At 32.3% G+C, this 24,116-nt stretch overlaps 1 protein-coding gene across 4 annotated transcripts in view; it reads left to right on the top strand.

Moving 5' to 3' along the window:
* The window catches only part of LOC115890830, a 253,104-nt gene that overhangs the window by 145,626 nt on the left and 83,362 nt on the right, over nt 1-24,116 (top strand). For all 4 annotated transcript variants that reach the window (XM_030911185.1, XM_030911197.1, XM_030911182.1 and 1 more), the window contains one exon: nt 19,576-19,719. In XM_030911185.1, coding sequence (XP_030767045.1) covers nt 19,576-19,719 — 144 coding nt within the window. The remainder of the gene's footprint in view (nt 1-19,575; nt 19,720-24,116) is intronic.

The raw sequence follows: 24,116 nt of genomic DNA, 5'->3' as shown, positions 1-24,116 counted from the left end.
AAAAGGCTAAAACAAAAGGGTTATTTTACTGGACTTAAAATAAAATTATATACGAGTTTATCGGACACCTAAATTTAACATTAAAATATTAAGGAGTATCTTTTTTTTATTAATTGAAATAAAAGTTTAGACTATTTTACATACACATACAGTTATAAGTACTAGATAAATTAGATAGAACATTTTTAACTTATCTTACAAACTATCTCAGCTCCATTTGGCAAAAATTAGGAAGCACAAACATTTGGTCATTTTCCGGAATTCTTAACGGTTTCAGGGTGACAATTTAGGCAAAGAAAATGTTATAGAACAAAGCCGAAGAATTGGTATAATTGGGTTTTTAATTTTTGAAGGCAATACGAAGCTATATTTTTAACTTGTTTCCCAATAAATACGTTTTGCCCGACCACTGGTGTATTGTCCGACTACTGGCTAATTCGCCCCACCAGTATTACACTACTGAGTGAAAAAAAATATTCCCTCATTTTTTACGTAAAAAAGGTCTTTTGGTAAAAATTGGTACGAGTAATGGTTCTCAAGATATTTGGAATCGAAATAGTCAATTCATCTCATAATTGACAAAAATTATACAGTTTGACTGGATAATTATTGGTCTGAAATAAAAAATTTTAAATGTTTTTGTGCCAAAGATTCAACACAAACTGAAAAATTCATGATTAGCTTAAAAAAATAAAAAGTTAGTCAAATTTATTATTTCAGTCATATAAGTATAGTGAACATGTCTATTTTTTGTAAATAATGAGTTGTATTGACTACTTCAATTCTAAATATCTTGAAAACGGTTGCCTGTAGCGATTTTTACCAAGAGACATTTTTTACGTAGATAATTATGGAAATGTATATTTTTTTACTCAATAGTTTTATACAGGCACGAACGAAAAGTTATAACTTTTCAAATCAGTTAAAAATGATGTAGGTGACGTCCCCTACAAGTAGGAGTCATATTGATATCGAAATCAAATTTTATATGTCAAAAAACATCCAGACACCAATTCTTGTCCAAATATCGACGTTAGTTGAGAAATTAATTGGAAAAAACCGAATAAAAATAAAAGAAATTTCTATATTTCTTTGATTTTATAGTTGCTTTGAATACCATGACCTGTTCTATTTGTCATACATATATCACCGAGTGTTTTTTCTCACATTTTCTTCATTTAAACTTGGTTTTGTTTGTTTCCGAAATAAATATAATTAACCTCCGAATGAACTAAGAAGGTCACACACAAACACCAGTTTTGTAACATTATTGTTCTTTTATTCGGTGAAGTTCAGAAAAAAAATAACCGTGACACTTTTTACATCTCCCTAATCACGCCGTGTTACTTAGCTGACCTAATTTGTCGGTTATTTTTAAAATGCGGTATTAGTTCTGACTTATACAGAGTGTTTTAATTAACAATCAATTTTTATATTAGTATAGTTTTTTATATTAATAAGTAAGTAATTAAAAAAGTATATGGGGGTTACATCTACATATTTAATATTTATTTATTTTTTAATTTGTTCAGGACATATTATACCGATTTTTAAAAACATTTTAGCACCATTTAATGAAAATGGAACTATATATTTTCCCAAAAATTAATATGTTTTTTATATAATATACACAGGGTGTCCAAGAATATTGAAAAAAATATTTTAGGGCTATCCCCTTTATGCTTAGATCATAATATATACTTACGTGGATAAATCAACGCCATAAGTTTAGTATTAAAAAATATGTCTCCAACATCACGACATGCCATTTTCAAACCTTCTTTATTGCACTTCAATAATGTTCATTAGGTTTGTCTTTTCCGAGGACCTTACTTTGCACATGCGCATTAAAAGTTGCACGTATTTCCAAAATAATCACAATTTTATACGGTTTAGAAAGTACAAATTATACATTGTTATGGAAACCAACTTTTCATTGTCATCATATTGTCATAATCTTGTCATAATCATATGCCAAAAACGACCCTAGATCATATATACTTACGTGGATAAGTAAATCACTATGGAAACTATTCCAAACATGTCAACGACTTCCATTTATCTTCTTTTTTTATTGCACACGCGGTGCTTCTACTCTATCGTTGTCGAGGACCTATCGTCCACGCGTCAAATTTGAACATTAATTTTAAAAATTTAATTTGTAAAATGCATATATTTGAACAATAATTGAATGTTACTGTCACAAAAATTAAATTAAATAAAAAATAAATTAGACACTCCGTACGAATATCAATATTCTTAGGAAATCTAACCAGAAAGTATGCATGTGGTTTAATATACATAAAAGAACAAGTGAATACTTTACTTGCCTGTGAAAAGATAATTCGGGGACATTTATATTATAATTTCAACACACCAAACACTTTCTTGTCATTTTTAGTAGAGTATTTACCCAAAAATTAAAACCCAACGAGTAATAAATAGAAATATAATTGCACAAACTTAAAATTAATTTCTCACTGAACACACTTGCATCCTTGGCTATATAAAAGCGGTCGATAAAAGAATATTAATACAATGTTTAAAATAAAAAACGCAAAAAACAAGCATCGTTACACAATGGAAATAACATTATGACATTATGACATATGATTATGACAAGATTATGACAATACGATGACAATGAAAAGTTGGTTTCCATAACAAAGTATAATTTGTACTTTCTAAACCGGATAAAATTGTAATTATTTTGGAAATACGTGCCACTTTTAATGCGCATGCGTAAAGTCAGGTCCTCGAGAAAGACAAACCTATTGAACGTTCATAAGTGCAATAAAGAAGGTTTGAAAATGGCATGTCGTGATGTTGGGGATATATTTTTTAATGCTAAACTTATGGCGTTGATTTATCCACGTAAGTATATATGATCTAGGGTAACGACGCTTGTTTTTTGCGTTTTTTATTTAAAAAATTGTATTAATTACTGTTTTATCGACCGCTTTTATATAGCCAAGGATGCAAGTGGTCAGTGAGAAATTAATTTTAAGTTTGTGCAATTATATTTCTATTTTTTTTTCGTTGGACTTTCTAAATACTCGTAAAAATGACTAGAAAGTGTTGGGTGTGTGGAAGTTCTAATATAAGGGTCCCCGAATTATCTTAGCCCCGTGGCAAGTAAAATATTCAATTGTTCTTTTATTTATACAGGGTGGCCCATCGAAAACGTTCCGCAAGGTATAACGACTAGGGTATTTTTTTTTCAAAAAATCCAAAAACACGTCAATTTTGTTTGTGAGGGGGACAACTTTTGCCCCAAAAATGATTGCAAAATCTTCAACCCTCTAAGCGGGGGTGTCATCCCCCAACTTTTTTTAAATGGGAAGGGGTGTCAAGTGGCACCGCAATGAAAAGAGCTTTCTATTCTTATATTTCCCCGCCTCGTTTTTCAAAATCGGTCAAGTCATTAAGAAAATATGAAGGATTGAAATTTGAAAAGTGTATTTAAACATATATCAGAGTAAATGATAAGGATAAATTCCTTCGACCAATTTGAGGTTTTTTCTTATTATTTCTAGATGTTTACGCATTTTTTCACTTGCCACAAGGTTGAACGATCAGGTGCGGTAGTTGTTAGATAGCTGTTCTGTGACTTGTGCGTTGAAGTCCTTCTCAATATCGTTATACTGACCCATAATAGAATTTCCAAAAATACCAGCCCACGCGTTCAATTTCTGAGGGTTTTGTGTGTGCACCTCGTGAAAAACCCTGTGGTTGTCCTCAGCCCAGTACCGATAGTTGTACCGATTAACGACACCGTTCAAAAAGAAAGTACACTCATCCGAAAAAACACACATTAAATAGGAAATTATTATCATTCGCCACTTGTCCACTCATAGTTTCACAAAATTGCAAGCGACGATTAAACTCGTCTTCGTTGAGTTCTTGTACCAACTGAATTTTGTACGGGTGGAACTTTTTTTTTGTGGAACGGTATTTTTTTAATATCCTTTGGACACTTGTACGATTCAGGCCGGTCTCATTGGCTAATTTTCTTGTACTCAGCGTAATATCCATGGCAACTTGGCCCAATACGAATACTTCCATAGCTTCATTTACTACAGGATTTTCCCTCTGTCTCTTTTTATTCATAACGGAACCAGAGTTTCGCGAAATTTTGCTACTAACTCGCGAACAATTTTGCCATAAAGGTGTTTGTCAGGATGGCGTTCATTGAATATCTACGCAACCCGATTGCCACATTCATTATTTTTAAAATAAAGGTCGATTATTTCCACTTTTTCTGCAAGTGAGTACACCATAATTGTTAAAAAGTTTAACGATATTGAGAAGAACTTCAACGCATAAGTCACAGAACAGCTATCTAGCAACTACCACACCTGATCGTTCAACCTTGTGGCAAGTGAAAAAATGCGTAAATATCTAGAAATAATAAGAAAAAACAGCAAATTGGTCAAAGAATTTATCCTTATCATTTACTCTCGTAAATGTTTAAATAAACTTTTCAAATTTCAATCCTTCATATTTTTTCAATGACTCCACCGATTTTCAAAAACGAAGCGGGAAAGCATAGAGAGTAGAAAGCCCTTTTCATTGCGGTACTACTTGACCCCCCTTCCCATTTGAAAAAAATTGGGGGATGACACCCCCGCTTAGAGGGTTGAAGATTTTGCAATAATTTTTGAGGCAAAAGTTGTCCCCCTCACAAACAAAATTGACGTGTTTTTGGATTTTCTGAAAAAAAAAATTACCCTGGTCGTTATGCCTTGCGGAACGTTTTCGATGGGCCACCCTGTATTAAACAACATGCATACTTTCTGGTTAGATTTCTTAAGAATATTGATATTCGTACGGAGTGGCTAAATTTATTTTTAATATAATTTAATGTTTGTGACAGTAAACATTCAATTTATTGTTCAAATATGCATTTTACAAATTAAATTTTTAAAATTAATGTCCAAATTTGACGCGTGGATGATAGGTCCTCGACAAAAATAGGTAGAGTCATAGATAAAAGAAAATAATCTACTATTAAGATAGATATGAAACTTAATAGTAAAATTTTGGGTCAAAGCGCCCCTCCGTGTTTTTAGTGGAGACTACGTTTTTAACCCAGCGCCTTCGCCTTTTCTGCTGTAAATGTTTTTTATGTTTATATTTGAATTCAAAGGATTTATTTTTAAAGTTTCACTGATATATTAGTATATCAGAGTAACTTTAATAAAACATAAGAATATATTTTACAATTTATTTTTTCATTTATTTTACAGAGTTTCATGTAAATGATCGTCGACTGGCTGTCTAATGAATAGACCGAGATTTATAGATTTTAAAGCGAAAAAAAATCAAACAACGAATACATACCTTATTGTCTTTTGGAAACACGTACATTTTTGCAGTTTTGTTAGTTTCTTTACAAGATGCAACACAACAAGAAAACACCATTTTTACAGTTAATAAATAATAAAACTATTTCTGACTATGATATTTAAAATTTAGATAGATAGAAAATTAAAAAACAAACGAGTATTTGCAAACGCAGGCCCAAATTCAATAAAAATCAAAATTTTTCCTGCGAAAATCAGACTTTTTTCACTGAAAAGGTATTTTTTTATTTATCAGCAGTCATTGTCAAGTTGACAATATAGAGGGTGTTTTCGAATTAGTCTAAAAAAATTATGGTGTGATTCCTCATGTGTTCTTAAAACAATTTTTATATAACCATTGGGTCTAAAGTACTTCCTTTCTGATCTACAGGGTGGTAAAAATTAAAAAAAATCGATTTTTTTGCTTAACATAAATGGTACACCACTGATTTTTTAAAGAAAATAAGATAATAATAAATAAAATAATAATAATAAAATTTAAAGAAAGCTTTTTCAACAAAATTGATCTTTTGAGTTTTTCTTGTTCATCAAACGGTTGTCGAGAAAAAAATAAATATACTTATTAAGAGCCCGCCTTAATTCGTTTTCTAACGATTTTTTATCTTTTAGATTAATTAGGAAACACCCTGTGCATATCACAGGCCACACCATGCATATCACAGGCAACCAAATAAACTAGTAACCTCTAAAAATTATATTTCCTACCACTAGCGACATACCGTGTTTTTAGTGTGTACTAAATTATTTTATCAAAATTTCACCATATAAGTTTCCAGGCAATGGGTAGAGTACAGTTGTACAAATATAGGAAGAGACTTGGGGATAGCACCGGTCGCGTGTTATTTTATATTTCTCACGTCTCTAGCTATACTTGTTAAGTTGTAGAAGCACCGCGTGGTGCAACAAAAAAGAAGATAAATGGAAGTCGTTGATATGTTGGCGACAGTTTCAATAGTGATTTACTTATCCACGCAAGTATATGTATGATCTAGGCCTTTATGGTACAAAAAAGCACAGACATTCCGAATTTGAAGCTGCCTTACTGTGAATTTAGGAGCATTATTTGCTCTTCACTATTGCCTTCCAAAAATGGCTTTTCAGTCTTTACGTCATTTTCTGCAAAATCTTTGCACAAAATTACATTTTTGCGAAAACTTTGTGCAACATTTTATTGTTTTAGGCCAAATAGTAAGAAATTTTTCTACACATTTTCATTCCTAATAATATTACCCTTGAGGGGCTGAAATTTAAAAAATCGTTTCTTACTGCCCAATTATGTCACTTTAAAACGCTTTATACTTCTAGACCATATAGTCACTTCATACAAAGTAAAGTAAGGAATTTCAATAAATCGTTTGTTATTATGTACTTAATTATATCAGTTAAGAGATCTTTATGCAAAATTTCATATTTCTAAACCAAATAATAACAAATTTTTAAACCTTAATTTCAATCCTTTAGATAAGATCTGAAAATAGATTCGTAATTCAATACTTTCATGAAGTTTGCATTATTTTTGTGAGAGATGTCAGAGTAAGTTCATTTTGAGTTTTAAAGTCAATACCGCAGTTTCTGCAATTGTAAGAAGTTTTCAAAGAAACTTTACCATATTGAAATTTAATGGAAATTGTTGGTAGTCGAAGTTTGTACTTTAATGGAACTCGTCGAAAGCGACTAAGTTGGAGAGGCTCAAGTCGAAGCGATTTGCAAAGTGTCGATACTTTCATATTGATTCCTGTATATTTTGTATGGATATTTCCAATGCAACACTGCATATCGTATATAGATTGATGGCACATTTATCTACAGGGTGTGTTACGAAATGCATAACAAATGGATTTTTTTATATTGAGTTAAAAAATATATGCGGAATTACTTCAGCAAACTTAATGCATATGTTACGGTTAAAGTCCGATGTCCGGTTAATGTCGACATTAACATGTTAATGTTTGTGTTAGGTTATGTTTTTGGTTGTTTAGTTGTGTGTTATTCTCGAGATTAACCGGGCAATGTCGACATTAACCGGACATCGGACCTTAACCGTAACACATATATATAAAAGAAGTCTTGGCCGGTAAATTACAAAAGTCCTCTTTACATGTTCAAAAAATAAGGTGTAGCGTATGGCAGCAAAATATTGAAAAATAGTTAAAGAAAATTGTTTAGTACATTCATGAATTTTGAAATACTGAATTTGTCTAATAAGATTATATTATGCTAATAAAAATAACTATCTAAGTATATTATATTTAAGTACTTAACAATAATTATTAGTAATTAATATAAATATCTAATTATCTTATGATTATTTGATTTATCTGTGTAAATTACCTTATTTGACATTTAAAAATATTTTGCTGCATATTAAAATAATAAATAAATTTATTATTATCAAGTACTTTCCTTATCACGTTCGTACATCACTCTCGTCGATACATAAACATTACCTTATATAGTAATGTATTATAACCTTGTAATTTGGTGAAGTATGTATATTGTCTCTGGCGGGTTTTCGAGGATATGCATTTTATTTTCAAAACTTTGTGATAAGATTGTATACAATTTAAGGTAAGTATTACTGAAACAATATGACAATAAATGTTTTTTTACATAACCTGATAATTCAAATTATATAAGATTAGATAACAGCTACCAGACACGGGGTACCTTTCTTACAAGTTTTCTATTTTAATTTAAACATGTACAGGGTGGACCAAATTGGACGCTTTTAAAGGGAAACGCCCTTTTCTATGGGAGATAGACGAAAACTAATATCGGTGTCTCGAGCTCAATTTTTGTCAAAAACATGATGGTGAAAACCGCATATCGATATCTGTTACCGTTTCTGGGTGTTTCTCAAAAACGTGTATTCAGTAAATCGCTGTAACTTTTTTGCTATGGAAACTTTTGTATTTTTATGAAAACATTTCCTATAGTGATGGGTTGTTATTTAACTATCTGTTATTTTATAACAATTATTTATAAATAACATAACGCAACCGTTACTACTTCTAAAAAATAACAGATATAAAATAACGACACGTAGAGATCGGCCGCTCGTGAAACGAAAAACGAAGTCGGCGCTCTGCACCGTCACCAAAATTCTATGCTGCTCGAAGCAATTCCAAAAAACAACTAGTATGGATGGAAAACTCAAAACATGTTATTTCGTCAACCATCGATATTCGATACAGGCGGCGAGACAACGGACAACGGAGTGGGGAATGCGCTACGGCGAGCGTAGCTGCTTCGGTCTATACCGTCAATGGTCGTATTGGGTTTGCAACAGCTTAAAAATAATAGGATATAAAAAAAGCAGGTTTTTTGAAACAGTTGCGGGCATAACGCCTGGCGGTCGAGATAACAGGAGTGCGAAAGGAACGCTGCTGCATCGGTCGATTGTCGATGAAGGCTCGCAACGGGTTGGAGAAGCAGTCATTTTAGATACGTTATTTTTCAACCTGTTACGAGCATAACAGGGCGGTGGTCGAGATAATCGGAGTGGGAAAGGAACGCTGCTGCATCGGTCCATTGTCGATGGAGGTTCGAAACAGTTTGGAGAATAACGCATCAGTTGTTTTAGATAGTACATTGTTTTTCAAACTGTTACGAGCATAACGGGCGCAGGTCGAGATATTATGGCGCTGTATGTTTCAGTACTTACTTATTAAGTTTCAATATTTAGGTATTTATTTTTTCTGAAAAATTTTCAGAATAATATTTTAAGATTTTTTAAAAATGGATACAGGGTGTTTTGAAAAACCTGGTCATTGATTAATCACGATCCTGCTTAAAGCCCTTGACGTAATATTCAAATATTAGAATATTTTTTATTTAAAAACCGGTGAGTTTTCCGGAAAAACTTTTAAACACGTATATTTTATTTCGTTGTTTTACATATTTTAAGATTTTTTAAAAATATATACAGGGTGTTTCATAAAATATGACCATTGAGTAATCACTATTCTGCTTAAATTGCTTGACGTTTAAAGCTGATTTTTGGCAAACGGAGTGACTGTGGGGTTGAGGTTCGATAAGGAGGGGTTTTTCGAATCTCAAATTCCAACAGGGTGAAAAAGCCCCTCAAATATTACAATATTTGTTATTTAAAAAACGGTTAGTCTTTCGGGAAAACGCCTGGACACGCATAATTTATTTTGTTTTTTTACATATTTTGAAATTTTTTCAAAAATCATACAGGGTGTTCCAAAAAGTTGAGTAATTGATTAACCACGATTCTGCTTAAACTGCTCGACGTTTAAAGCTTATTTTTGGCACATGTGAGAAAATTTTATCCAGTCTGTATGTTAATGGAAATTCTTGTTTTGCTTTGTCATCACCATTAGAAATTATTAATTCGACACGAACGAAGTCGCGGGTACACGCTAGTTTAGTGTAAAATAAATTCGAACTCTAGTGTGTAGTTGGTTTACTTATGAAGACTGAAGAATATACTACACATTTTCTTATATTGCTATTTTTTGACCGCAAATAGTAAAATCATAAACTTTTGGAACACGCTTCTCGCCCGTCGAGTGAGATCCACCCTGTACACTGCTACTCAATTCAGGATCTACGCAGATCGAGGGGCAGGGCGTAGGTAGATCGGAATGTATAGGTATAGACGAGTGGCGGAATTTTGGCTTTTTTTATATCGCAATTTGTAAACAGCGCTTATTTGTAAACAACCACCGTTTTTAGAGAGGTATTTTAGATAACAATCGATATTTAGACACCCTGGAAATACTACCACCGAGTGCAACTTGCAACTGCGTTAATACGCCTGGAGGTGACCGCCTCATACTCTTTCAGATATTTAGCAGTAAAATAAAGACACCTGTTATTTTAAGCTGTTTTTTATAAATAACTATAACAGTTTCAACTGTTATCTAAAAATAACAGTTTTGCCCATCACTAATTTCCTAAGCACCTTTTTACGTAGAATTTAATAGTTGAAGTATAATTTTTTTAAAATTAATAATTTGAGAATTATCGACAGAATTTTTTTTTTATATGGGACACCCTGTATATTTGTAATTTATTGAAAACAATTTAAAATTACGTTTCCAAAAATATAGCACCCTTGATATTTTGCTCGATTCCTCTTGGAGAGTTTATAAAGTTATATAGTTTATAAGTTTATAAAAAGTATAGTTATTAGTTTATATAAGAGTTATAAGTTTATAAAAATTCGCCCACTTTAAATAAGTAGGCTTTGAACGGCGCCGGCTGTGCAGAAAAATTCTAGCTGTGAGCATCAATTAAAACGAAAATAATATTTGCAATGAGACCTAGTGATTTTAATAAAGAAGTAGTTCTTTTTGATTTATATTGATGACGATGACTTGTAGATATATTGGATTTTCTATAAAATTAGCAATTGAGGAAAAAAATAATAATAATATAGGAAGCAATTAATGAAATAATAAATACTTACTGATTAACCTTATTGTAGGTAAATTAAATAAAAATAACCTATTATGTAAATTTAAATAGTCCATAAACACCTTATTTTTGATACCCCTGTATACATTTAAGGAAGCAATCAAAATTTTTAGTAAAGTTTATTTTTCTGGCTTGAAACTCAGCACAAGAATTAATTCTGAAAACTAATGTAGAAGGCGTTGACAAACTTTTTTATTATGGCATGCTAGTGATGAGTTGTTATTTAACTATCTGTTATTTTATAACAATTATTTAGAAATAACATAACGCAACCGTTACTACTTCAAAAAAATAACAGATATAAAATAACGACACGTAGAGATCGGCCGCTCGTGAAACGAAAAACGAAGTCGGCGCTCTGCACCGCCCCGAAATTCTATGCTGCTCGAAGCAATTCCAAAAACAACTAGTATGGATGGAAAACCTGTATTTCGTCAACCATCGATACAGGCGGCGAGACAACGGACAACGGAGTGGGGAATGCGCTACGGCGAACGTAGCTGCTTCGGTCGATCCCGTCGACGGTCGTATTGCGCTTATAACAGCTTAAAAATAATAGGATATAAAAGAAGCAGGTTTTTTGAAACAGTTGCGGGCATAACGCCTGGCGGTCGAGATAACAGGAGTGGGAAAGGAAGGCTGCTGCATCGGTCGATTGTCGATGGAAGTTCGAAACAGGTTGGAGAATAACGCATCAGTTGTTTTAGATATATTGTTTTTCAACCTGTTACGAGCATAACGGGCGGAGGTCGAGATATTATGGCGCTGTATGTTTCAGTACGTTATTAAGTTTCAATATTTAGGTATTTATTTATTCTGAAAAATTTTCAGAATAATATTTTAAGATTTTTTAAAAATGTATACAGGGTGTTTTGAAAAATCTGGTCATTGATTAATCACGATCCTGCTTAAAGCCCTTGACGTAAAAAGCTGATTTTTGGAAAACGGATTGACTTTAGGGTGTAGAGGTTCGATAAGAAGGGATTTTTCGAAACTCGAATTCAAAGGGGGTGAAACCACCCTCAAATATTAGAATATTTTTTATTTAAAAACCGGTGAGTTTTCCGGAAAAACTCTTAAACACGTATATTTTATTTCGTTGTTTTACATATTTTAAGATTTTTTAAAAATATATACAGGGTGTTTCATAAAATGTGACCATTGAGTAATCACGATTCTGCTTAAACTGCTTGACGTTTAAAGCTGATTTTTGGCAAACGGATTGACTGTGGGGTTGAGGTTCGATAAGGAGGGGTTTCTCGAATCTTAAATTCCAAGAGGGTGAAAACGCCCCTCAAATATTACAATATTTGTTATTTAAAAAACGGTTAGTCTTTCGGGAAAACGCTTGGACACGCATAATTTATTTTGTTTTTTTACATATTTTGAAATTTTTTAAAAAATAATACAGGGTGTTCCAAAAAGTTGAGTAATTGATTAACCACGATTCTGCTTAAACTGCTCGACGTTTAAAGCTTATTTTTGGCAAATGTGAGAAAATTTTATCCAGTTTGTATGTCAATAGAAATTCTTGCTTTGCTTTATCATCACCATTACAAATTATTAATTCGACGCGAACGAAGTCGCGGGTACACGCTAGTTTAAGTGTAAAATTAATTCGAACTCTAGTGTATAGTTGGTTTACTTATGAAGAATATACTACACATTTTCTTATATTGCTATTTTTTGACCACAAATGGTAAAATTATAACTAAGAGCTTCTTGCCCGTCGAGTGAGATGCACCCTGTACACTGCTACGCAATTCAGGATCTACGCCGATCGAGGGGCAAGGCGTAGGTAGATCGGAATGTATACGTATAGACGAGTGGCGGAATTTTGGCTTTTTTATATCGCAATTTGTAAACAGCGCTTATTTGTAAACAACGACCGTTTTTAGAGAGGTATTTTAGATAACAATCGATATTTAGAAATTTTTAGACACCCTGGAAATACTACCACCGAGCATGTCATTGTAGCAACTTGCAACTGCGTTAATACGCCTGGCGGCGACCGCTTCATACTCTTTCAGATATTTAGCAATAAAATAAAGAAACCTGTTATTTTTAAGCTGTTATTTTAAGCTGTTTTTTATAAATAACTATAACAGTTTCAACTGTTATCTAAAAATAACAGTTTTGCCCATCACTATGGCATGCACATTCAAATATCTTTAAATATCTCAAAAGCCAAAGCTTTTAAACATATTAAGCCTTTATAATAAATGCCTTATTTTATGTCCAAGAATCCAAAAATGAAATAAAATACCGGGTGTTCCATAAGAAAAAATATAACTTTGGTATAGATCTTAGTTCAGGCACACCCTGTATATACATTTCAAAATAATTTTAAATTATGCACATTGCCTTCCCATATATACCCATAAAACATTTTGTTTCTACATATTTCCGTTTTCGTATAATCAACCGAGGTGAATGGGGTGCCTGCCACCCTGTATATTATTTTCTCTATTATAGAGTAGATGAATTAATAGCAACATTTGAAATTAATTAAAAAAATATTCATAAGCACAGTTTTTAGATTGAAATTATAAAAATTATCTATTTTTATTCTTTATTAGCTAGAAGACATAGATTATGGTAAGGAACCTCTGTTAATATTGGATACTTTTTTCAGCCATTTTTATTTACTATATTTTGTTATACAGGGTGTCTTAGAAATAAGTTCAAGTGTTTTGGGTGGTAGATCTCGATAACAGAAACATATTTTCTTTTATCGTTTTCCAAATAAGTCCAAAATGACGGAGTTATTTTACTTTGAAAATTTCCAAAAAAAAATATTTTTTGCTAAAATTTTGCTAACCGCTGGATCTTTTCTGGATTTTCTTTCTTGTAAATTTAATCTACTACCTATGTTGCCATATTATCAAGAAATTATGTTTTTTAACTAAAAACTAAAAAAATTTCCAAAAAAATTTTCAAAAAATTTCGAATTTTCAATATTGCGAAAAAACCCTCCTAGGCGTGTTTCTGGGTTTGAACTATACTACCAGTTAAAATACTTGCACTTATTTCTGGGACACCCTGTATATCATCTTTACAGCGCGCAGCGTACCAATTTAAAAATATTAAAATCGCAATCGCAGGTTACAGTCATAGCGATTTATAAATGACAATCGCAGTTTTGCTCATCTCTAATTTCAATCATTGTGGATCGCTCCGTATAAACTACTTTTATATAATTATTTTCCTTATAAAGAAAGCACTTTTAACGTCCACTCAACACTCACACCCATCGATGTAGAATGCATATTTGGGTGTATCTTATTTCAAATCGTATTAAAGCAAAGGCAATTATGTAAGCCGAATGGTGACTATTTCGATTCAAGGCTGCCATGCCTGAATGCCCTACCCTCTCTGTCGCATTGTGCTAGAAGGTTTATTGAGGATAACGGCCCGTAATAGATGGCCGATTGGGCGTTCTCGTGCAAATTATTTGACAGATATTTTTGTCAGAAGAACCAATTTTTGACCGACTGATGACAGACGGCGTTCATAAATAACTTGTGACGTTTTTGAGGATTTTTACTTTTTGATGTTCCCTCTGTCTCGACCCACCTCCCCCCTGCCCTCATCTTACGTGAGATATTTCAAAATGTATATTTTCAGTATACAGTATGTCTCCGGATTGTCTTTACAAAAGGGAAAACTTTTTTATTATTGATATTTTGAGAAAAATGCATTCTTCATAACGTTTTTTGCTTGTTCTAAAATGGTTAATCCCGTTTATACTTTTCCAAATTTTTCTACAGTTTTAGAGAACATTAAAAAAAACTTGAAGATGTAGTTAAATTTTTTCCTTTGAAAAGGCCTAAAAATAAAAACGCGTTTCTATGGTAATATAATTTCGTTTTCATTCTTTGATAGATTGTTGTTGATAGATTTTAATTAATTTAATTAGTTAGTTCAATGCTACGGAAAGGGTGATATAGTAGTTATCGAAAAATGTGATACTTTAACAACAGCAAAGATTATGACGTTAATCAAAATTAATAACAAGCATCTATCAAAGAATGAAATCGAAATGATATTACCTTAGAAACGCCGTTTTGTTTTTAGGACTTTCAGGAAAAAAATTCAACCATATTTTCATGTTCATATGTTCTCTAAAACGGTGTCGAACTTTGGAAAAGTATAAACGAGATTAACCATTTTAGAACAAGCAAAAATTTTATGAAGAATGCATTTTTTGGATTTTTCTCAAAATAAAAAAGTTTTTGCTCTTTTAAGACAATCCGGGGACATACTGTAAATGCGTTAGATTTATTTAACAAACACAGTTTACTTTATTATTCTTATTAAGACTAGTATATCGGGTGCGTCTCAAAAGTGGCTCACCATTTTTATTTTTTCAGATAAAAAAACGAGATTTGGTAGGTTAGTATATGACATAAATCAGGAGTGATTGACGAATTCAGTTGTTTTCGGTCACTTCGTTTCACCGAAAATGACTAAAACTTTTGATTTTTAAATGACACCCTCGATATTTTTTTACTTCTTCGATAGAAAATAACACCCTGAGTAGAATGACATATCATATGTCAACTTTTGACAGACCTACTTACTAAATATAATTATACTTTAAATTTCAGTCTAGATCATTGCCATGGCTGTGTCAAAAACACTAATTTTTAATCAAGGAGCCTTGGAAAAATAGATTTGATCATCTAATGCTTTTCGTGTCTTGTCCTGGTTGGTTAAAAGATGCCCAATTTGTATTTTTAATCATAGCTCAAAGTTTTGAAATGGGACAGCCATGGTATATCAATATAACATAAAACGAGATGTAATTAACGAAATGTCATCGTAACAACAGCTATTTTAGAAACGTCTAGGTTTACTTATTTCACTAAGATTTATGAAAAAAAAATCCTTTGCCTCGGATACAGATACCGCCACGTTTTGGAAATAGCTCAAAACAAAACTAAATTGAACGAGGCAACAAAAACGCGAAAAAAACCTCCCACGCCCTCCTCACGAGTAGTTTTCAGGAATCCCCCTGAATCCAACTGTAGTGTGTCGAACTATTGCCGTGCGAGCGGTAGAGCGGGTTCGATCTCCAGCCAGCACGGTTGCTCTATTTATTTAAATAAAACTTTTCATTTATATAAATAGAGCTACCAGCTAGCCGCCACCTCAAAAAAGACAATGACAAACCATTTTGAGTATATTATATGCCTAGTACAGTCTCTCAAATAGTGCCTTTCGAATTCGGCGATAAACTGTAGGTCCCATGTACTTGTGAAACACTGATGACACACATCACAAGTACCTACATGCGAGAAGTCACCAACGCTCTTTATCAGAGCGAGGCATTGAAAGAGAAAATAAGGCTTATACAATTATTATTATTGTATTTAATTGTTTTCGTTTAGAAATTTAATTGCAGCTAAGTAAAGTCTGTCCAACGCGAGGATACATGACAGTGTCAGTTTTTGTCTGTCATTTTGATTCACAGGTAAATTGTATTTTCTGTCATTTTTTGGATGTCGTCTCTCGAAATATATCCTGACTCGTTGGATAGACTTTATAGGTAAGCTGTGTTATGGCCTGTAATATATCGGTATGATGCAAAAACTATTACGGGTTATAAATGAAAAAGAAAGGTTCTTATTTGAGTTCGATTAACAAACGAGAACACTAGAGATGTTAAGACGACAGTGAAATTAGTAAAATCGATCATTTTACTTAATGCAGCAAGTAAGTAACATTAGCCAACTGTTCTAAGTAAAAGGCTCGTACATCTCTAAAGTCAATTATGTTTTGCGCTAGGAAAAGCGCACCTTTTTTTCTAGATATGTATATCGTTTTTTATGTTTAACGAGTGCAGTTTATCTTAAAAAGTAATAATGAAATTTTTAAATTGAATTTTGCAATATATTTAAGGTGCACATGAGACCTTAGAACTTAATACTCGTGATTTTGAATCGCTTACTTCAAAAATTCACTACTTATTCGAGAGTTGCTTTGGAATGAGAAAGTTGTTAAACTATTGCACAAAATAGTATATTGTTTTATTAGGAGTAAAAATGACACTTTTTGTGGCGAGGCTTAACGTTTGGACTAGCTAATGCTCGTCCGACATACAGCTGAAGCACAAAAAGTAATTTTTACTCCAAATAGAAGTTTTAAACAATTTCAAACGTTCCAAATAATATAAAAAAATTTAAAAGTTATACCTTGCATGTAATTATATATCGAGAAACTATGGTTACGCTCGTTGAATTTGACACTTCATGTCAGTTAATAATATATTTTCGTACTTTTATGCCATTTTATGCTTATGCGTAAAAGTGCTTTACTTTTATGCCTAGGAGATAAAATTACATTTTTATATTGTTAATTACGTCGCAAAAATTAATAGGTACTTTTGTGACGTTTGACGTAACACTTTATTAGTTTTTTCCATACCAACTGTTAAAATTGCCTTATATCTATCAAAAATAGTAGATAAAATAGTACTTTAACCGCAAGGGTAGATTAAATGATACTTTAACAGCGAGGATAGGTTAACAACTTGATTTTTTCTCGCACGTTTATTAATTGCTTCCAATTTTGAAAATTTTGTATTCCTTTTCATAAGTTATTCGGGATTTAAATGGAAGTAGTTTGGATATGGCGTTTGTCGCCTCAGCCTGAATATCTGTTAGTAATTTACTTATTTCGTTTTGAGCCATTTCTGGCTCCGATTCAATCAGCAATCGACACGAAAGACAATTAAAAAATATTGATTTATCATATTTTGATACCCCTGTATACATTTAAGGATGGAATAACATTTTTCTGTAAAGTTTATTTCTCTACCTTTCAACTCAGCACAAGAATTAATTTTGAGAAAAGTAATGTACAGGGTGTTAATAATCTATTCTATTGTAGCATGCAAATTTTAATATCTTTAAATATCTCAAAAACCAAAGATTTTAAACATATTTAACCCTTATAATAAATACCTTTTTTGGGCCCAATAATCCAAAAATGAAATAAAATACCGCGTGTTCTAAAAGAAAAATATATAACTTTGGTATGGATCTTAGTTCTGAAACACCCTGTACATTTCAAAATAATTTTAAATTGTGCACATTACCTACCCACATATACCCATAAAATATTTTGTTTCTACATCTTTCCGTTTTCGTATAATCAATCGAGGCGAATGAGGTGCGCCACCCTGTATATACGTTGATTAGATAGTTTTTTGATTGATACATACATAAATTTGTGAACTTTTTATTTTTTAAAGGTAAATCACGAATTTTTCTAGAAAAAATACGATAAAACAATTTCTGTTAAATCTTTGACACAAAAACATTTCAAATTTATTATTTCAGACAAATAACTATCCAGTCAGCATGTTTAATTTTTGTCATTGATGGCATCTATTGATTATTAAGAATCCAAATATCTCGAGAACGGTTGCTGGCAGTTATTTTTACCAAGAGATATTTTTTACGTAGAAAAAAAGGCACAAATGTATATTTTTTCACTCACTAGTGTAATCCAGGGACGGACAAAAAGTTATTACTCTTAAAAACAGTTAAAAAAATATGTAGGTGGCGCCCCCTACAAGCAGGAGTCATATTGACATGAAAATCAAATTTCTCATGTTAAGAAACCCCCCTATACTAATTTTCATCCAAATACCGAATTTAGTTCAGAAATTATTAGAAAGAAATCAAAATAAAAATGAAACTTCTACACCCTGTATCTCAAAAACGAAGCATTTTAGGACATGAGTTTATAAGAACTTTTCTACTTATTTTTATGTGCAGAATATGCCGCCGAAGTTTCCGGAATACAGTTTGGACCACCCTGTATATTTTTATACACAAATCGATTTACCTAAATCGTTTAATCTTCACGTTAGTTGCTGTAATCCAACTGTTTAATAGTTATCTGTAACAACTTTTCCTGTATCAGACAAGAAAGTAATGCTCTCTCATTTCGAACTCCCCTTCCCCGAGACATTTCCTCGTATTCTCTTACTATGATCAAAGATGATGCATCACAAAAAACACTGACTCAAAATACTTTCGCAGCTAAATTAATCCTATATGCAGACGATGACTGGACCTCTTTTTTAGTGTCGAACTTTATTAATAAAACTGTCCAAGACAGCTGACTCACTGTTTCTCTCGCCCGAAAATAACAGGGGATTTCCTGAGATAAGAAAATGAGGGTAGTAAAATAAACCTATCGCCGAACGTTCGGTCTAGACAAAATGTCTAGATTTTATGGCCGTAAAATCTTAATAGAGAATCGTCTAGGTCGTTTCTGGTTTCTATTTAATTAGGCTGTTTAAACAACTAACTAATTATTTCGATGGTTATAGGTAATATCTTTATTAACTGAATTCTTAATGTTCTTAGGAAATTTTCATGAATTATTTTTATATATTTTTTTCTCGTATATGCGAGTACAGGGTGAGTCAAAGATATAGTCAAGTCCATTATCTCGTTAGTTTAGAGAATTACCAGAAAATGTTTAATAAAAAAGTTTTAGGGGTTGTTAAAATACACAATCCAAAATATTTTTTCTACTAACGGGCAAAAAGTAGCTATTTTTTACACTAGTGCAAAAAACATTGACATTCCACATTATTAATGACGAGTTGAACTAAAGAGAAAAATTTGTACCTTGATTTTGTTAATCCAAATATTGTTACTAATGCATGTATAGGGAATAATAACAATAAGGGATAAGTTTTAGAAGTGGACAATTTAACTTATTTTATCTTATTTTGTTTCAGACTGAGTTGAATTCGAGACTTCAGCTACGAAGAGGCAGGGGAGATACGAGTGAGGACGATGAAGGTCTGCCTCGGAGTCCGCTATGCGGTTCTCCGGCCGCGGGTACCGATGCGTATCTTCTACTCGAAAAGGCTGTTAATAAAGTGAGTAACCGAGATTTTATCAATTTTTTTATACCGCATTTTGGTTCGAAAGTAATATCTAGTTCTGCTGGATTCTACTATTTACAGTCTATATCACTAAAGATACTGATTGCGACAGAGTATTTTTATGCGGAAAATACCGCATGATTGAAAAAACGGCGTCAAGTTTGCTTGCAAATGACCATCGATGACATTCCCCATATAATTTTACATACAGGGTGTCCCACAATTAGTGCGACAAACTGAAAGGGGTTGTAGAGGGCATCAAAACAAGTCATTTGAGTATAGGAACCCATGTCCGATATTATTAAAATGAGCGGAAGGAACTTGACTGGACGTGCCCTAAGGTACCAACACGGACTGCACGCCCTATTATCAACAGGGAACAGGCGTGTGCATTTGTGTCTTCAACAGAATGGACGGAACTTTGAGCAGTTTTTGTAAATGTTTTGACTCCACCTCCTGCCAAAACGGCACATTTCCGGACATGGGTTCCTATACTCAAATGACTTGTTTTGATGCCCTCTACAACCCCTTTCAGTTTGTCGCACTCATTGTGGGACACCCTGTATAATATGACAGTAATCTTCATTTCATAGCCATTGCTGACGGCGTTTTTTATCATATTGTATATGTGTTGGGACTAAATGACCCGAGACAGTTCTAAATACTAATAATCTACAGTTTCTTCTAAATTATTGTCTTGGAACAAAGGATCGCTCAATTTCTAGATTAAATAAAGGCAGATAATTTTTTTGTGTCAGGTTTTATTTCAAGTGTTGAAAAACAACGCTAATATACAGGATGGTGATAATTTCGATGCTCAACATTGGCATTTCAGAAACTAAGAGAGATACGAATTCATTTAGATGAGACAAATGTTGAAGATTGATGATTATTAGTAGTTCGCCAATAACCTGTCAAGAACCCCGGTATATTAGATTCCGATTTATGTAAAAAAATATTTTAAATGGAAAAATATTAAGAGCCGTTGATTATATTCTATTCCAACGTAAGTTGGTAGTTTTATTTTTTTAACATTGGCCATTTTTAATTCGTTTCAGTAATGTTGAACTTATTCCAGAAACCATTTATCTAATTCTAGTCTGCTTTCGTTATCACTGGGATGTAAGTCGTGAAATTTTATTTTTTTATAATTTTATATACAGTATGAATCGCTTATACTAGACTTGCTATTGCCACAGTACTAGCAGCAATTATTTTGCATTGCCTTTTGTAATATTTCAGACGTGTAATATGAAAATTATGATTTATGACTTTGTTTATTAAAATGTATCCACCCCATAATATTGTTAAATTTTTGTGAAGAACTTGTATAAACAAAAATTAATTCATTGACAAATATAAAGAGTGTTAATATCAAATAAGTATTAATACCTAAATTTGTGTTTTTTAAACGGGGCTTCCTGTACATTTTCCATAACACAAAACAAAATGCTTTGTGCTTCTCAGAAAATGAAAATACTTGTACAATATTATGAGCACAGAATTTTTTTAACACCGTACCTAGATAATTTTAGAACACAATAGATCTGAGAAGGTCGCGGTGGATCAGGCCGAGAGCGACTTAATCGACGAATCTAATCTAGATAGTTTTTCTCCTAAATTTTTTCAGTAAATTTTATAATAGTATGCCTTGACAATTTGGGACCATTGTAGTAGAGGTGGGCAAAGATTGAACGAGTCGTTCATTTGAATGAGTATTAAAAATGAATCGTGAGACTCGATTCATTGCTTGCAATCCGGTTCGTTCAACTGAATCGTGGCCAGCACGGATCCGTAAGATTTGAACGATGAGCGGTGAAAAAGAATCGTGAGAATTGAATCGGATCACAATGCGATCGTGCGTACAAAGAATCGTGAGAATTCATTCATTGCTTACAATATGGTTCGTTCAATTGAATCGTGGCCAGCACGGATCCATAAGATTTGAACGATGAGCCGTAAAAAAGAATCGTGAGAATTGAATCGGATCACAATGCGATCGTGCGTTCAAAGATTCGTGAGAATTGATTCATTGCTTACAATCAATCAGTTCAATTGAATCGTGGCCAGCACGGATTCATAAGATTTGAACGATGAACCGTAAAAAAGAATCGTGAGAATTGAATCGGATCACTTCAAAGATTTGTGAGAATTGATTCATTGCTTACAATACGGTTCGTTCAATTGAATCTTGGCAAGCACGGATCCATAAGATTTGAACGATGAGCCGTAAAAAAGAATCGGATCACAATGCAATCGTTCGTTTATACGGCGCGGCGCGGCGCCGGCGATGATATAGGGATAAATGCAGACACAAAAATATTTTGACTTGAACAAAAGCCCTAAACAAACATCATGAGCATAAAATGCAAACGATAAGAAAGTTATTTACAAGAAAAAAACTTATTTATACTGTGCTTAGTACGGGAGTATCTATAAGGTAGTTAATTTTTACGTTAATATTTTTGTTGAAATAATATTACCGACTATTAAATGTCGGACTAAAAGACGAAATCGTGTTTTATGCAACTCCAAATAAATATTGTTGGCCTCTGCTCAATGTGACAAAAAACAGCGTCAGCGATGGTTATAAAATGAAGATCGTTGTCATTTTATATGTAAAATTATATGGGGAATGTCAACGATGTTCATCTAAGCCAACTGGATGCCATTTTTTTCAATCATGCGGTATTATATACTACTTATTATATGATTATTAAATCGGAATTAAAATATGGCTCGAAAAATATTAAATTTGTATTAAGAAGTCTTTAACAAATAGTATATATAAATTGGATTGATAATTTAATATTGTTGGTAAAATAATCATTCCAATTACTCCAATGCCATAAAGTGTTGAAAAACAAATGAAAGAACTGTATATTTCTTCTTCTGGTTCCTTAAGTAATTGTCCGGCCAAATTATCGCCGGTAGTGCCAGTTACGATTCTTGTTTTTATGAACTGTAAATTGTGCATGTGGTTTGTTCAAATGAACGAATCGTAGGAGTCGATTCAATATGAGAAATTGAATCGTGTGATTCGATTCACTAAAAAGAATCGTAATGTCCATCACTACATTGTAGTACTATAAATAAAAGAAACTATTGAGAGATTGGTATGTTTCACTTCACAGAATCTTGTAAAACACGATTAAAAAATCTATTCAGTCGACACAATTGTCTATTTTTTTTTACTTATTTTCGACTTTTTTTAATGTAAGTTTCATTTAATTAATTATTTAATTTCTCAATGGAATTCCTATAATGATTGGTTTGAATCGACTCGTTACATCTGTACAAAATTACGCCTCGCATTGATCTTCGATAAAATTAACATTTCTAAATGGAAACTCAATTTACTCGTTCCTTAAGCGGACGCTAAGTTACATATGGCGTACATTTTACAGATATTTTTTTCACGTGCACGACAAATATGGACCAATAGTTTCGATCAACTTATTTAATCTGTCGGATTATGGCGTTGTTGTATAACAAAACGTAATTACACGTGATTTAATGTATTTAACTTAATTAAATCTGTAATTATTTAAAATAACTATTTTTGAGATATCGCGATTAAATTTGAAAGACGTTAATATGTAATTTTAATGTTTTTTGAGGAAAAACTGTAAATAAATACGTTGAACAAAAAAATGCAGCATTTTGTATATCTAAAAATTACATCTTTGGTTTGGTTCAACCTCTACAAAGTTATTCACGCTATTCGACACGGAATATTGTAGCCAGATGATCAAATTTTTTGAAATTGTTAGTAATGGAATCGTTGGAGGACTACTAAAGCTTCATTCAGAACTTCGCAATTAGTGGAATAAATTAGTGGTTTCAATAATTTCACTTTATACTTTATAGTTTACGATCATTCGCAATGTTTAAAAAACACAATTAAAATTAATAGAATATTTTAGCAACAGCTTGCGGTAATCAGTTGTATCCATAGAGAGAGCCTAATATTTAGCTTATAAAACAATCAACTTTTGATTTCTAACCAGCTTTTTCTCTTGACGAAAGATAAAAGCCAAAATGACATTCCTCGCAAAGTATAATTAGTGGAAATATTGAAAGTTTGTTAACTTTTTCTACTAATTGAAAATTCCTACCACTAATTTTAACGTTCTGAATGCTTACATTCAAATTAGTGCTTTAAGCTTCATTCAGAACCTCGCAATTGGTGGAATAAATTAGTGGTTTCAATTAGCGTAGAAGTTTGTTCCTTTAATTTGAATGTAAGCATTCAGAACGTTAAAATTAGTGGAAGGAATTTTCAATTAGTAGAAAAAGTTAGCGAAATTTTGACTTTTCCACTAATTATACTTCAAAATTTGCGAGGAATGTCATTTTGGCCTTTGATTATCATCCGTCAAGAGAAAATG

The sequence above is a fragment of the Sitophilus oryzae genome, unplaced genomic scaffold (assembly GCF_002938485.1).
Source record: "Sitophilus oryzae breed Bouriz unplaced genomic scaffold, Soryzae_2.0 scaffold_1178_pilon_pilon, whole genome shotgun sequence".
In the NCBI taxonomy this organism is placed as follows: Eukaryota; Metazoa; Arthropoda; class Insecta; order Coleoptera; family Curculionidae; genus Sitophilus; species Sitophilus oryzae.
Note: the sequence above shows the minus strand (reverse complement) of the source record. Positions and strands in the feature narration are given on the sequence as shown.